The 16,620-nt window shown below is 36.0% G+C and overlaps 1 protein-coding gene across 1 annotated transcript; it reads left to right on the top strand.

The window, feature by feature from the left end:
- Nucleotides 1-10,827: 10,827 nt before the first annotated feature.
- Nucleotides 10,828-15,357, top strand: LOC147482398 (uncharacterized). Its single transcript, XM_086579304.1, has 4 exons — nucleotides 10,828-11,550; nucleotides 12,114-13,172; nucleotides 13,957-14,358; nucleotides 14,509-15,357. The coding sequence occupies exons 1-4, from the start codon at nucleotides 10,828-10,830 to the stop codon at nucleotides 15,355-15,357; spliced, it is 3,033 nt and encodes a 1,010-aa protein (XP_086435430.1).
- The last annotated feature ends 1,263 nt before the right edge of the window (nucleotides 15,358-16,620 follow it).

Genomic DNA, 16,620 nt, shown 5'->3' with positions numbered 1-16,620 from the left:
GTATTCCTTGTGTTTGCCTTAGATGGTGATTCATTGAATAGCTGTCCAAGCTCACATAAAAGGAAAGAAGATATTAATAACATAAAAATAGGAACAACCTTAAATAGAGTAATTCGTTAATGATGTTTCGTCCAAGAGGGCATCGACACTCGCTCGATTGCCTAATTGTAGTCTACTTGTGAGAACAACCATGAAGCAAAATGTCATAGATCAAAGGTATCGGTGGATTCTAATCTCTTGAATTCCTTCTCTTATAAATTCTCAATAGTTTAGTTAGTTTAGTTTAGTTTAGCATTAGAATCTACAATATCTATAATCATAGTTTTTAATCCCTCAAACCCCATTTCCAGTCATGTCCTTCATATAAACATACACTTAAAAGTGGAACGATACCCTACTCATCCTTTACTTATTTAGGGATAATTAGGTTTTGATATGCTTCTATTTTGTTCAACGGCCATCATCCATCTACATCATCTATCTACATCATCCATATACCATCTCATACACACAAAAATGAGTGAGTGTCAGAGTGCATGTTCCTCATTATGATGCTATCGTGATAACTGCGTATATAAGTTGTATGCGCGTACAACGTAAAATGATCGACACTGGTAGTTCAACTAGCGTCATATTTTCTGGGTGTTATTGCAGTATTCCTTTTATTGATAACTTGGTCACTCCTAAAAATACGCCTATCGTTGGTTTTGATGGTACTGCTACTCATTGCGTTGGAAAGGTTTCTCTCCCGGTCACTCTTATGCCCCTACATTTCTGCCACGACTACTTTCTCTGTATCACTTAAACTTGGCGAGGGGGGTTTTGGGTCGGTTTACAAGGCTAAGCTGTTTTGATGAGAAACACGTTGTAATGCAATAGCTTTCTACGACTTCCAGGCAAGGACGTGCCGAAGCTAAACACTGGAGTAGTGTGGTTGATGAACTTCCACACCGGAGTCTAGTACGGTTGTTGGGCTTCTGTTTAGAGAACGCAGTGCAGCTACTTGTTTACGAGTATTTGCCTAATGGGAGCCTTGACCAAGTTTTGTTTGATGAGCGTCAATGTCTTTTCCTGGATTGGGATATGCGGGAGCTTAGCCAGCACTTATATAATATTTCTTAGACCTAGTTTTCCATTGCTGGTTGGATTCTTCTCTAATCCAAATTCGTCACTAATCTGAATTCTTATCTAATCCAAGGTTGGCATCCCATTTTCGTCGTTAAAGTCTTCATCTTCGACTCCAGTTCCTATTTAACTTCTTTTTCTTCCTATAATTACTAAATTGCCCCTATATTTAATTGTCACTGTCTAATCCTACTATAAATCTTCCACTAGCATGAATAGTCAAAATCAATTTTATTATTATTACGGTACAGTTTTTTGCCATCAATGTCTTTTGAAATTTTTTCTGTGCCAACCATTTCAATTCTCACTTCAGCAATCTTTCATTTAACTATATTGCATCCCATATACGTTAGTTTGACATTTATTTCATTTACAATAATTCACGCATTTTTCTCGACAGTCCATTTTCATATCATTTACATTCACACGACACTTTGCTATACATTCCGCTCACTCTTTTCTTATTCCATTTTTTCCTTAATTTTTCTTCTCTTCTTTGCCATACGAACTTTGTTCGCATGCCAAAGAGGGGGCGGTGTTTTGACCCCCACCTACCTGGCAAACGTCCATTAGTAGGGGTCTCTATTTTATTCGTTTAATCGACAAGGCTAAAGCCCAATTTGCAATACCATGGATTGATGTATAGACCCATTATGTCACAGCCCAAATTTCTAAACAATTAAAAAAATAAATATTTGAAATATAAATATCTCAAACATCACTATATTCAATTGTCTAAAAACCCAGGCTATGACGGGGTGGATACTACACATGCCAAAATCGAAAACTCACATCATAAAAGAATCTTAACAACAAAAAATAATCTCCAAAAATTCTCTATTTCACTTTATAAAAAGGCTATCTTCCTTCCCAATAAAACATCAAATAAACTCTCTGAATAACATTCTTAAATATCTTATTCTCATGTCATGCTAAAAATGTAAACTACGTTATTACATCCTTTCAATAAGAATCAGACCTAATAAAGAACTAACGGACTGCTCCAGGCAAGAATCCAAATCAAACGCCGCGGTTCCACTGCCTTCCACCTATGTTCCCAAGAACACACCCACGTTGACAAAACAAAGCAAACATGGGTCAGCAAAATGGAATTTGCTGGTATGAGTAGACTAACCACATATAAACATTATCATACTTTAATTATCCAAACAATCACTTTATATTTTCCCATAACTTAATCATTCTCAGCTTAGAAGACATGTAGTTCCGTTATTTCAACCGACATAGTTTCTTCCCAAGCAAAACTTCCATTTATTTTAACTCATTCTAATAACTCGTTTTAATATCTAAACCATTGAATTAAAACTTACCGATATCCACTGCTGTATAAGGGTAGGACCGCGTCCCTGCACAAAATGTTATTAAGTCCTACCCTCCTACAAAAGAAAGTTAGAACTTCTATATAACATATGTAGATATTATATTAGGTATTCAAAAGAAAACCCAAACACTCGCATAATCAAATTAATACCACTAACCCGCAAGGCGAATACCTTAGTTCCTCTCTAGAGCAGTCCAAACAATCTGGTCATTCATGCCACATTCAATGAATACCCCTATATAACGCTAACGGGTTATTTATGGCACATTCAATAAATGCCCACCTAACATATGACATCAACAGTCATAAAACTAAATTCCAAAACTTGAGGCGTGGAGAGTTCTAAAAGAGTGCAGTAAATTTGTTTACGCATTATTGAACTTTATTGAATAAATTATCTCCGAGAACGAATGAGTATCTTGTTTCATGTATTTTTGGTTTACGCGTTATTAATATACCGATGTCTAAGTGTCATAACGTTGTGTATAAAACTGAAATATCACATAGTAGTTAATACGCATACACACGTATATATAAAGGTCTTAGCCTAAAGCCAAGCATGCTAATAGCCCTAGACCTATCCTAATAGCCCAAATCATAATCCGAGTTAAAAAGTCAAATTGGATCAACTGGTCAAAGTCAACTCTGGTCAAAAGTCAACTCTGGTCAAAGTCAAAGTCGACCTGCCAAGGGTCAACAGCAGTCAACCAACCCCAAACTCCTCTAACCCAAAAAGCCCAAAGCCTAAAGCCCATAGTCTAAACTTAAATCAAAATTTGAAAATCCAAAAGTTAAAACATATAAGCCCACCCCGATTTGGCCCAAGCCCAAATCGAAATGCACTGTTCATCTCCTTCCTCACCAAAACTTCCACCAGCTGACCACCACAACCCACCAACCTATCTCCAATTTAAAACCCGCAGTTTGACTCCTCACAAAAAACCCAATCCACCGATACCCTCAAAACGCGATTTCCTTATACTGACAAAAACGGAATCGACGCCATTAATGGCTGCTTAGAGCTTCACAACACTCATACCATGATTCCAGAACTACCAATCATTCCCCGACAACAACAACTCATCTATTCTTCACCAGACAACAACCAACAACCAATGAAAATACCGCCCTTCAAAAATCGCAGTATTGACGCCATTAATGGCGGTTCAAAATTTCACAGCTCTCATGTAACAATTCGACCACCACCAATCAATAATCAACCAACACAATCAACATAATAACAGTTCACAATATTTTTCAGGATGAGGTTTGTGCGAGCCGCCACCATTAGCACCTATTCAAGCTTTTTCCCAACTTCAACAGCCCAACCCAATCACCGATTTTAAACCCCCGACATCAACCAAATCAACACAAACAACCCACAGCACAACACACAGCACAACAGTACAACAACAATATAACAATCCCTGAAAATTTTGGTCCTTGGCTTAAAACGCCGAAAGCGCCAGAAATAATACATAAGTCGACCAATCGCTTTTACAAAGAGCCCATCATCGATTCAAACACCACTCGTTTTAAGTTTTCCCGAGAGACGACGCGTTTATTTATCATTGTATAATTAGTTAACACTAAAAAGTATACTGAGCCTAAAACTAAATCTTAAAACAAAGAATCGAACAAATAAAAATCATATGTTTTCCAGCCTCATGCAATCTTCAATAAACGAGAACTTTATAAAAATATGAAATATCTACTCACCTGTAGCGTTCTCCGATTATCAGCTAGCTAATAGAAGAACTCTTCCTTTTCTTCTTTCAGTAAAACTCCCATTTTTTTTTTCTAAAACCCTCGCTGTGTTTTTTTCCCCAAAAACTCCACGTGAGAAAACTCACCGAAAAACAAGGACAACACTTATCTATTACTTACGGGACTTTTATCCTTAACTGATAGATATCCTATATCTATTTTATCTATTTTCATTATTATTATCTTTATTATTATTATTATTCTTAGGAAAAATAAAAGAATAAAAACACGGGGTGTTATACATTAACTCATGTGTCTAGGGCTGAACCCTAGCCACATAGCTTGCCACTTACGTACATTAATTTATGTTCAGATTCATTTCTTATCAAAGAGATAATTATCAATTAAGAGTCATGTTCAATTACGATTACTTGAGCTATAAGAAATCTCTATTCTACACATATAAATACCAAACTATTTTTCATAAAGAACTACGTTGTTGAGACGTGATCTCATCGATAATTTGGGTACGTAGGCAACCGAAAGGTACAGTCTCATCATTCTCCCGATCACCATCACTTTTCTACCTACTTTTCTACGTTCTTCATCTCCTTTGTCACCACTTAGTGTTTTGATCATATTTGGTCGAAACATCCCCTCTCTGAGCCTTTCTTTAGCCTTTTCATAAACCACCCCTTTACCATTTTATAAAAACAAAATAAAAATAAAATTAGTCTACCCATTTTAGAATGAGTCTGAGAATAGAGATGAAATGAAGAAAAGAAAAGAGAAATACCTATGGAAAACCAAGAATTTGTTAGTTGCTTCAAATAAGAAAAGAAAAGAAAGTTTATATCCAAAGAAATAAATAAATAAACAAATAAATAAAATAAAAAGTTAGAACTCCAAAAACAGAAACAAAGGAGTCAAAAGCCAAAAGAAAAATAAAAAAATGGCTAAGGATGGAAACAAAGTGTAGAAGCAAAGTAAAACAAGGTTTTCTCTAGTTACATATTTTGAAGACTCCATTATCTCAGACTTGTCCTTTTGAATATCCATTTTCTTCTTTCTTAAACCATCACCTAATCCCCGCAACACCTAATAAAAACCTCTAGCTCAATTAGGAATAGGTTAGTGTGATAGTAAGTGGCAGATGTGTTTGATCGACTTCGGCTTCCTTGTACGTCATTGAGATTGTAAGGTAAAGTGTGTTCATTGCACACTAGAGTGAGCGAAACTTGAGTGGAAAAATCAGAGTGTTTTTGTCTTGACATATATGTGAGGACCTACTTAAGGACGTTATTCCAAAGTTATAGAAACAGACCTGTTATTGCATTTCATAGCAAAGTTCATATATATATATATATATATATATATATATATATATATATATATATATATATATATATATATGATTGATTATTATGCACGTATTAGCTTAGGTTTTTAATTGATTATTCTGTATTCATTGCTAGTGAGATGTATAGATATCTGAGAATAAATAAGAAAACAGTCATTTTTATTTCTTGGTCGTTGTAGTATAGATGAAGTTTGTGAGTAATTTCTCTGGAAAACTCTCACAAAGTTATAACTCGTCCACTAGGGAATTCCTAGTGGTTTAAGGCCTTATTGCATATGGTCAATGCAATCACACTCAGCGAAACGAGATTAGTTAGAACTCCATTTTTTGTCACTTATTTTAATTTCTCATATTTGCTTGAGGACAAACAAAATGCTATTTGGGGGTGGTTTGATAAGAGCCCAAAACTGTAGTTTTAACCCCTTAATAATATTACATTTAGACCAATTATGTGTATAATAAATAAGAGTTAGTACTGTTTACGTATTTTTGTGTATTTCAGGTATTGGAGTCAAATATGTGAAGAAAGATGTCACTTTTGCAAGAGAAATGAGCAAAGGTTGGCTGCTAAGAAGTTCGATGTTTAAAGCCCAAGTTTTAAGGAAAAAAAGCCTTTTTAAAGCCCAGTCAAAGCTGAAAAGTCAAAGTCAACGCGGGCAGAAATAAAGCATAAAAGTTAACAGAACTTCCACAAACCGTATCTTTCGACTCAGACCTCGGAATTGGGCCTACTATATGTCAAAACGACCGGTTCGGAAAGAGCTTTCTAATGGTTTAGGCCTTGATTCAATTAGAGAAGTAGAAGTGGATGAAATATCTGTTATAGTAATTTCCAATAGAGAAACCCTTTTTGGACTTAAGTAATTAGGTTTTGGGCTTGATTTAGTGGCCCAAAACACAGCTCCAAAGCCCATGCACGAAATTGTAAACCTAACCATCTCCTATATAAAAAGGGTTAAGGCTAAACAAAAGTTGGCTACTCCCTTATTTAGTTTAGTTGTAAATTAGGGTTCTCTATCTCTCTATCTCTCTCATTAGCTAGAATAATTTAGTTTCTCTTTATTTTTAACCTAGTTTATGTTCTAAAACCTAGCCTCCATTAATAAAACCAAGTTATTGTTATTCGTCTTCATTATGTCTTATTCTTCTTCTATTAATAATTGTTTAATGAATCTTAGCTAAACCTCCATTAGAGGGGTTTGATGAAACTTTGATGAAGAATTGATGTGTTAGTTAAAATTATTGTTTATTCAAGAGTTTCAATCTAGATATTAGTTTATTCACCATGAAAATAGGTTAAACTTCCTCTCATGCTAATTATTATTTGGTTAGAGATGTCATGAATAGTTAGAGATCAAATACTTAATCTTTATTGGTTAGGGTTGCAATAATCTACACTAGCATATTATGAATTAATCAAGGTGAATATCAAATCTCTATAATTCCTTCTCTATTCTTCTCCATATTTTATTCAAGTCATATTCAATTTCTTAGTTAAATTATTACAAGTTAAATTCATGTATTCAGTTTCGTAGTATAAATTCACATCCATAAATATTGCTCTCACCATTGTTTCCTTGTGTTTGATTAGTTGAATTCGTTTAAGTCTAGAGAGTTAAGAGTGGAATGATTCTGTACTCTATATATTGCATGAATATACATGTGAGAGTAAAAAATAAATAATTGATAACGTAAGAATAAGATAGAGAAATCTAGTATAGTTTTTACGGGTTATCACTAGATCATCTTATCTCAAAACTATAGATCCAACTTGTGGTTTCTTCTAATCAAGCTACAATCCATAACATTATCCGTTTTAAAGAGACACTAGTGGATTTGCAAAAACATTATCATTCTTAATAAACAAGTAAATAAGCAGATGTCCAAAATAAAAAAGGGACTTTTAGGTTTTGGTCTTCCTAAATAATTGGTATTTGGGGTTTGGTCCGCACTAATTGGCTTATTAGGTTTTGGTCCTCTTGACTAACAGTCAACCAAGTTGATTGTTTGTTGACTGTTGGTATTTTGTAAATACCCATCATACCCTTACGTTTGTGAGACACGTGTCAACTTGGTTGACTTTTAGTCAGGAGGACCAAAATCTAATAAAACGATTAGTGCGGCCCAAACCACAAATACCAATTATTTAGGAGGACCAAAACCTAAAAGACCCAAAAAAAATTAAACACGTGTCAAGATCAATTAGTTTAGGAGGACCAAAACCTAAAAAAATCCGAAAGAAAGTGGAAGAGTTTAGTTTAGTTTCCCGTTTTTTTCCTACCGTATTTTTAAGATTGTGATAATACACATGTCTGTATAACAATGGTTTATATTAAGTTAATATATATAGTATGGCGGGCAGGTTCCACTATGTTAAAAAAATCATGAAATACAATTAGATTCAATAATACAATAACACACAAATTTCTTAACCCACACTCAAAAGAGGCATGTGTCAATTTAGTTAACTGTTAATCAGGAGAACCAAAGCCTAATAAGCATATTAGTACCGGCCAAACCCCCAATACTAATTATTTAGGATGACCAAAACCTAAAAGACCCTTAAATTTGGAATAGTTCTCTTTATGCGGAATCAATTATTACAAGGACTCACAGGTGATGTTGCAGGTATTTTGTGAAGGCTAGTTATGCAATCATCTTTCTACATCGACGGTGAATATTATTTCTTACAAGCTTTTGAGTATGGGTTAAGAAATTTGTGTGTTATTGTTTTCTTGAATCTAATCGTATTTCATAACTTTTTTACACAGTGGAACCTATCCGCCATACTGTATAGATTAACTTGATATAAACCATTGTTATACAGACACGTGTATTATCACAATCTTAAAAATATGGTAGGAAAAAAAACAAGAAACTAAACTAAACTCTTCCACTTTCTTTCGGGTTGTTTTAGGTTTTGGTCCTCCTAAATAATCAATATTTAGGGTTTGGTCCTCCTAAACTAATTGATTTTGACACGTGTTTATTTATTTTTTTGGGTCTTTTAGGTTTTGGTCCTCCTAAATAATTGGTATTTGGGGTTTGGTCTGCACTAATCGTTTTATTAGGTTTTGGTCATCCTGACTAACAGTCAACCAAGTTAACACGTGCCTCACACACATAAGGGTATAATGGGTATTTATAAAATACCAACAGTCAACAAACAGTCAACTTGGTTAATTGTTTATTAGGAGGACCAAAACCTAATAAGCCGATTAGTACGGACCAAACCCCAAATACCAATTATTTAAGAGGACCAAAATCTAAAAGACCCAAATAAAAATGTCACTACCAGTGGATTTCAACTCTTCTAAAATAGAATTTTCCCTGGACCAACCATGGCCAAATGTATGCACACTTTGTGAGCGAGGGTATCATAGTAATTTCCCCTTCTTTTTTACCCTCTTTTAGATTTTTTTCACGTGGGTTTCCTGGTCTGTGCTAGAATTTGCCTCTTTTGGTAAGTTGGACCGACAATGGCTGGCAAGCTTCTGTCGTTGACTGAGTAACGACAAGTTAGATCATTTGATGATGGAGACATTGGCACCTACTAATGGGATGGTGGAGGTTCCGGTTACAGATCAGCCTCAAACTTCTAATATTGCAGTCTCCATAGCGGCTACTTAACCAAATCGCTCTTGGAGAGAGTTGTTCGGTGACTCTAGTAGTCGTCGATTTCAAACTACTCTTAAAGAATTCTCTCCAACGCTTGTTGATGGTGTTTTACAAGTCCCAGATGATGTAATTCAGCAAGGTGTCTCAGGTTAGAGTGATTATTTGGTTGGGTACTTCATAGAAAAAAGGCTGCCTTTTCATCTTGTGAAGGCAAATCTGAGTAGACAATGGAAGACTAAAGGCTCGTACGAAGTCACCGCTGATGATGATCTCTTCTACTTCAAGTTTTCTGAAGGTGAGAATCAGACGAAAATTCTTGAAGCAGGTCTTTATTTTATTGCTGGAAAGTTATTCATCATAAGGAAATGGTCAGTTGAGATTGATATTAACAGACAAAAATTCGCCACTATTCCCTTGTGGGTTCATTTACACATCCCTAAACAGTTGTGGTCTGACAGAGTCAAAGAAATCTGGCAATCTTTGAAAGAAAAAGCGGCATGGATTAATCTCACTCCATTTTGGAGAGAGACTAATCTGGGAGCCGGACAAATGCATGATTGTGGGTCGTTAACACAGGAGGAGAGATATGGTGGATTTCTCGACCTTCTTTCATGATTCATCTGGAGAACCATCATACGACTTATTATCGTTTTGTTCACTAGATTTTCATTTCTAGTGTAGGCTTGTATTTTATTTTTTTTCTCTATTCTGCTACCTTTGATATCATGTAAGCCTTATTCTTTATAATTAATCAATTACCTTTAACAAAAAAAAAAAAAAAAAAGTGGTCTGATAATGGGATGGGATATGTAGCTAGCTACTTGGGGAAACCCATCTGTGTAGGTGAAGCAACAGCCAAGAAAGAGAGAATATCTTATGCTCGTGTTTGCATTATAGTGGTTGTTGATTCTAAATTCCCTACTTCAATTCTTATTAAAGTGCGTGGGGGAGATGTTATCAATGTGAAGGTTGAGTACCCGTGGATACCAAGTAGATGTAGCATTTGTGGCATTTTTGGGCACTCGGACTCTAAGTGTGTATCTGCTACCTTGCCCAAACCTTCTCAGCCTTCTAAGAAAAGCTCTAAATAGAAATCTCAACAAGTTTGGATTCCTAGATCACAGCTTGCTAAGGAAAATGTTGGGGAGGTTGGTGAATCCAGTATGCCAGGTGTACAAGTGCAGGGTACTACTGAATATGTTGCTTCTGAAGCAACTATTGTTTGAGAGGCGACTACCATTGACTAGCAACCTAGTCCCGTTGTTTAAGTTGTTGAAGCCTTTGTAGCTGGTGCACTAGAATAGGAACATATTGTTTTGCCCACCCCTCCTATTTTAGTTGAGGATGGAGAGCATATCGTTTCTGATATTGTAATTCATGAGCTTAGTAACGAATCTGTTCAATTTGAGGTAAGGAAGAATGCTTACCATGCCTTGACTCTGGGAGATACTGATGAGGAGTTAGAGGATGGAGAAGCCTCTGAACGTGAGACTAAATACTTTGATGATCAGCTCTTAGAGATTACCTCTTTAGCGAAAATTAGCAATATTAAAGCTAACTTACTTTCTGCAGTACAGGGTAACAAGAGCTCTAAACAAGTGCACTCCCAACCACCTAAGGGAGGTAAGAAGATAACGAAAGGGTCTGGTGGTCGCAACAATCACAAACGTTCTAGATGAGTGCTCCCATTTGCATGTGGAATGTGAGGGGTATTAATGATCCCCATAAGGCAAAAGAAGTTAATAAAGTTAGAGTTCAAAAGCATGTCTGTATTTTGGGGTTGATTGAGACTAAGGTTCATATTAATAAGTTCGATTACATAAAGAATATTTGTTATCCTGGTTGGTCTTCGTTTGACAATTATGGCAGTGACCCTAGTGGGAGAGTTTGGCTATGCTGGGATCTGTCTAAAGTCTCCATTTCTAAACTTCATGAGAGTGATCAGTTTATACACTGTGAGGTAACTATTTTCTTGTCAGCTGTTACTTATTTCCTTACTACTGTGTATGCAAGAAATGATAATAATGCTAGATTAGTACTATGGCATGATTTGGTGAATTTGAATACTGATTATCTTCCTTGGTGTACTTATGGTGATTTTAATAATGTAATTAATGCTAATGAAAGAGTGGGAGGTGCTCCGATACATCCTAAAGATACGAATGCTTTTGTTACTTGTCTACAAGATACAGGGTTGACAGATTTAAAGTTCACTGGATTCTTCTTCACATGGTCTAACAACTCTGAGGGGAGAAGGAGAGTTCTGCCCAAATTAGATAGGTGTCTTGTTAATGATAAGTGGTTAAGCTTTTTTGGGGCTACTGAAGCTGAATTCTTGCCACATGGCATATCTGATCATAGCCCTATTCTAGTCATTAGGGCGGATTTTTGCAAGAAGGCAAGTCCATTCAAATTCTTCAACAATTGGGTGTTTCACCAAGACTTTCAGGATATGCTGAGGGATGTTTGGAGCCAGGAGGTCGACTCTAATCCAATGTATATTCTGCTACATAAGCTTAAATGCTTGAAGATGAATCTTAAAAGATGGTCTAAACAACAATTCTCAAGTCTTCATTCTAGAGTGGAAGAGTCTAGAGAGGTTTTGTTTGAGATTTAAAAGCAAATTCAGATCAATCCTATGGATGTAGAACTCATCAAGAAGGAGAAAGAAGAAATGATTAAGTATGGGGAGTTAGCTAGGGTTGAAAACCTCGAGCTTAAACAAAAGAGTTCTTATGACTAGTTTGTGGGAGGTGATCGAGGAACATCATACTTCTTTAACTGTATAAAAGAGAAGAGAAATAGGAATGTTGTATGGTCTTTGGTTACTAGTGCTGAGGAGAAGCTGGAAACTCAACAACAAGTTATTAATGAGATCACGGGGTACTACAAGGACCTTCTTGGGACTGTAGTAGAAATTACAGTTGAGCCTAAGTTCTTTAATGAACTTGCTACATCTAGCATCTATCCTCAGAAGCTGCTAATTCTTTGGCTATGAGTGTCACCCCAGATGAAGTAAAACATGCTTTATTTTCTATGGATGACAATAAGTCCCATGGCCCAGATGGATTCAATGCATTCTCCATCAAGTTTTGTTGGGCCATTGTAGGTGAGACTTTCACTAAAGTTGTTCTTAATGTATTTACTTCTAGTCATCTGCCTAGAGGAGTTAATTCCACGCTTCTATGTTTGATCCCTAAGATTAACAATCCTTCTAGAGTGGAAGAGTACAGGCCAATAGAATGTTGCACTGTTATTTATAGATGCATTACCAAAATCATAACCAATAGGCTGAAGAATGTTATTGAAGGTTTGACTTCACCCAACCAAATTGTTTTCATCCCTGGGCGCAATATACAAGATAATCTTCTCCTCTCTCATGAGCTGCTCCGAAGCTATGGGAGAGCTCATATTTCTCCTAGATTCTCTATTAAGGTAGACATCAAGAAAGCGTATGACATGGTTTGCTGGGACTCTATTGTTCATATGTTAGAGAAATTTAACTTTCCCCAAAGAATGATTGATTGGATTTGTTTGTGTGTTACAACTTCTTATTACTCTATACTGATCAATGGTTCTATAGAAGGTTTCTTTCAAGGAAAAAGGAGTCTCAGGCAAAGAGACCCCTTATCTCCTTATCTTTTTGTCCTGGTTATAAAGATCTTAGGGAGCTTGCTCAAGAAGGGTATCAATTCCAAGTTTATCATGCTCCATCCCAAGTGCAAGAAGATTCAATTGTCACATCTTTGTTTTGTTGATGACCTCTTAATATTCTCTAAGGGTGATTTTGATTCGGTAAACTCTATAAGTCAAATATTGAATCTATTTGTTGCTACAACTGGTCTTTCTATCAACAAGGCAAAGACTGCGCTTTTGGTTGGTGGTATGAGCATAGATGATGCTAAGGAACTTGCAAATTCCATGAACATTAAGCTTCTCACTCCTCCTGTTACTTACTTGGGAGTCCCTTTGGTGGCGCCTAGGCTGGGTATCAAAGAGTGTTTGCCTTTAGTGGAGAAGGTCACGATGAAAATAACTAGCTGGAAAGGGCTCTGTCACATGCTGGAAGACTTCAGCTGGTCATTTCAGTCTTGACATCTTTTCATGTGTATTGGGCAAGATCTTTTATGCTCCCTTCCTTTACTCTAGATCAAGGCCCAAAATATCGAATTCGGTGAATATTTCGGTGTACCCAAAAATCGATATATATCAGAAATATCGAATATATCCTTTTTTTTGTGACCAGTCCAAACAATCTAAAATATCATAAATATCGGTAAAAAATATTGTAAAATATCATAAATATCGGATATTTACATTAAAAAATGGTCAAAAAGTCAAACGATATATATCGTAAATATCGCATATATCGGTTATATCGGCAATATAAAGTTTTATATCGGAAATTCTAATATATATTGGAAAAAAATGATTCAATATTCGGTGGATATATATCGGATATATCGATGTCGGTGTACCAAAAAAACGATATATATCAGATATATCAGCGATATTTTGGGTCTTGCTCTGGATCACATTGTTAGCATCTGCTCTAATTTCCTTTGGAGTGGTCCAGAATTATCTAACAAGATGCATCAGGCGAACTGGAGCACCATGTGTCTCTCTAAGGAAGTGGTCTCAACATAAAAGATTTGCACAAATTGAATAAGGTAGCCTACTGTGGCTTAGTCTTCAAAGTGGCCTCTCAAGCAAATGGTCTCTGGGTTAGGTGGGTTCTTGCACAACACATTAAGACTAAGCATTTCTGGTCTATGATATGTCTATTCCTAGGGACTGTTCTTAGGTTTGGAGACATGTCCTTAAGACTAGAGTCCTTGCAGGTAGATTCATTAGACAGAGATTAGCTAATGGTGCGAATACAAAGGTCTGGCATGATCTTTGGTGCAGTGATACCCCTCTTTATCATAACCAACAAGTGTTGTTTGATTGGGGTACAGTGGTGGGACTGGAAACAACAGTTGATGCTTTGGTTACTGATGGGTGCTGGAATTCTAAAGTAGACTTGCTTCAAGATGAAGAACTTAAATTGGTTATTAAGTCTACAGAGATATATGGCAACTTGGATGTTGATACCACAGTTTGGACGTCTTCATGCAATGGGCTTTTTTCAGTTAACTCTTCTTATGAAGCCATTAGAAGGAGAAGAGTTCAAGTTAGGTGGTCTAACCTTGTTTGGGGCAAGCTGGTACATCCAAGGCATTCTTTTTGCACTTGGCAGCTCTTCTCGAATAGTTTACAGACTCAGGATTGCCTTATTCAAAAACATGTACTCTCTCATTCACAATGTTGTTTCTGCAATGAGTAGTTGAGTACTCCAAACATTTGTTTTTTTTAGTGTAACTTCTCCAAACAAGTGGTTAGTGGTGTGAAGAACTTTCTGGGGGTGATCACTGATGTTAGAAGCTCTAACAGAGAGTGGTCAAGTATTTTTAGATTGTGCTCAGGTAAGAAGATTAAAGCTGAAATCAGTAAGTCTTTCATATGCGCTTCAGTCTATGAGATTTGGGCAGAGAGAAATAATCGAAGGTTCAAGGATACTCAGCAAACAATGCAACATATAATTCAGAAGATTATAGCTGATTCTAGACTCTTCATTCAAACTAATATGAGTCAAGTTCCTGACACTTCGAATAATCACAATTTTCTGATCAGATTGGGTCTTCATGCTACCTACAAGGACATGACTCCAATCCAATGTTATTGGCCTAAACCAGCAGTTGGCAGGGTTAAGGCAAATGCAGATGGGTCGGTCTGGGATGATGGATCAAGTATTGGAGGTCTTATAAGGGATGAATGGGGTGAAACAATACTTGCTTTTACGGGCAGCAACTCAAACAAATTAGTCCTTTACCAAGAGAAGTTAGCTATACAAACAGCTCTTCATAGTTGTGTTCAACTAAACCTTAAGAAGGTGGAAGTGGAGTCTGACTCTTTGCGTGCTATTCAAGTTATTAATAGAGTAGAGAAGCCACCGTGGTACTGTCTCAATGTCCTTGTAGCGATTGAACAATTGGTCCCTTTGTTCGAGTATTTGGAGTTCAAACATGTTTATAGGGAAGCCAATATGGGCGCAGACTACTTGGCTTCTCTACATGTGGGTAGTCTTAGTATAGTAGAGAATTTTGTGAGTTTGTTCTATCCTCCTCTAGACGCTAAACTCAGTCAAATTGTAATGGAGGATTGACAAGAGATTATGTATTTTAGAAATATATTCAATAAAAAGCTAGGGATGTAATCCCTCCTTAACGGTCAAAAAAAAACATATGTAGGATCCCCAAGTGGCTGACAATCCTACTACTTGTTGCCCCCACAACATTTCATTTACTTTTGGGATTACTTTTTGAACCTGTTTTTTTTTTTTTTATTTGGTAATCAACTATAGATAGATAGATAGATAGATATATAAAAAGTCAGATGACAGGACCTATACATATGGGTATGGATGTCCTATCTATATCTATATCTATGACATCCATAAGCCATTGAGGGAGTGAATCTTGGTCTCTCCTAGCGATATTGCTTTCTTTGAAATTATGTCTGCAATGTCATTTATGTTACGACTACAAAAGATAATATCAAAATATACAAAATTAGTTGCGAGAGATCTGATATCCCTGATGATGTCTTTAGATCGCCAAGAGAGATTGGATGATCGGGTTGCCCATTCTACTGAAACTGCTTGAGCATCGATCTCTAATTCTAGGTGAGTGAGCTGTCTTTCTATGGCCCACTGGGTGGTCAAAAGAACCCCTCGGCATTCAACCTCCTCTGCGGTGGTGGCATGTCCTGTCCAAGTACCTGCTGCTAAGACGTTCCTATGAGAGTCACGCATAATAAAGCCTATACCAAATGATAGTGTATTGATAATGAATGAAGCATCTATATTGATCTTGATCTTAATCTTGAACCTGTTGGATTGCTTGAAAAATTATTCTCTCATGGACGTAAATACGTAATTCCCATTAAAATTTTCGTGAAAAAGTTCTTGTGTTCACAAAAAGTATCAATTTCTAGGTTTTAGTACCAACAGCTTTTCCTGTGAAAATAATTTCAATTAGTATCATTTCAGTTTTCGTTATAGAAACTAGAATACAGGATAGGAATTTCTTTTTGCTAAAATAAAATAAACAAAAAGTAACGAGGTAATTAAATTAACTCTCAATCTCTCATTCTCCCTGCAACTTATATTTTGGAAACGTTTCGCTGCAAAGATTAACAAATTAAAAATTCCCCAAGGAGATTTTATCCTTATAAACAGTCAAACAGGAGAATAGTACTTTTAATGGATCCTATTTATTTATTGCGAAAAAGTGTTTATTAGTGAAAAAGCATTTTTTAAAAAAAATAAATGCGTTTGGTCTCTATTTTAAAAAAAATAGTTTTTCATCCAAAAAACATTTTTTGGTCCCAAAAACTAGTTTTATGATAATTAAGTAAAACTTGTTTT

The sequence above is a fragment of the Coptis chinensis genome, chromosome 8 (assembly GCF_015680905.1).
Source record: "Coptis chinensis isolate HL-2020 chromosome 8, ASM1568090v1, whole genome shotgun sequence".
Lineage (NCBI taxonomy): Eukaryota > Viridiplantae > Streptophyta > Magnoliopsida > Ranunculales > Ranunculaceae > Coptis > Coptis chinensis.
Note: the sequence above shows the minus strand (reverse complement) of the source record. Positions and strands in the feature narration are given on the sequence as shown.

Coding starts and splice junctions, on each gene's coding strand:
- LOC147482398 (XM_086579304.1), top strand. CDS start 10,828: ATGAGTGCTCCCATTTGCATGTGGAATGTGAGGGGTATTAATGATCCC. Junction 11,551..12,113: donor GGGCGGATTTTTGCAAGAAG/GCAAGTCCATTC, acceptor TGCTACATCTAG/CATCTATCCTCAGAAGCTGC. Junction 13,173..13,956: donor GTTTGCCTTTAGTGGAGAAG/GTCACGATGAAA, acceptor GACTGTTCTTAG/GTTTGGAGACATGTCCTTAA.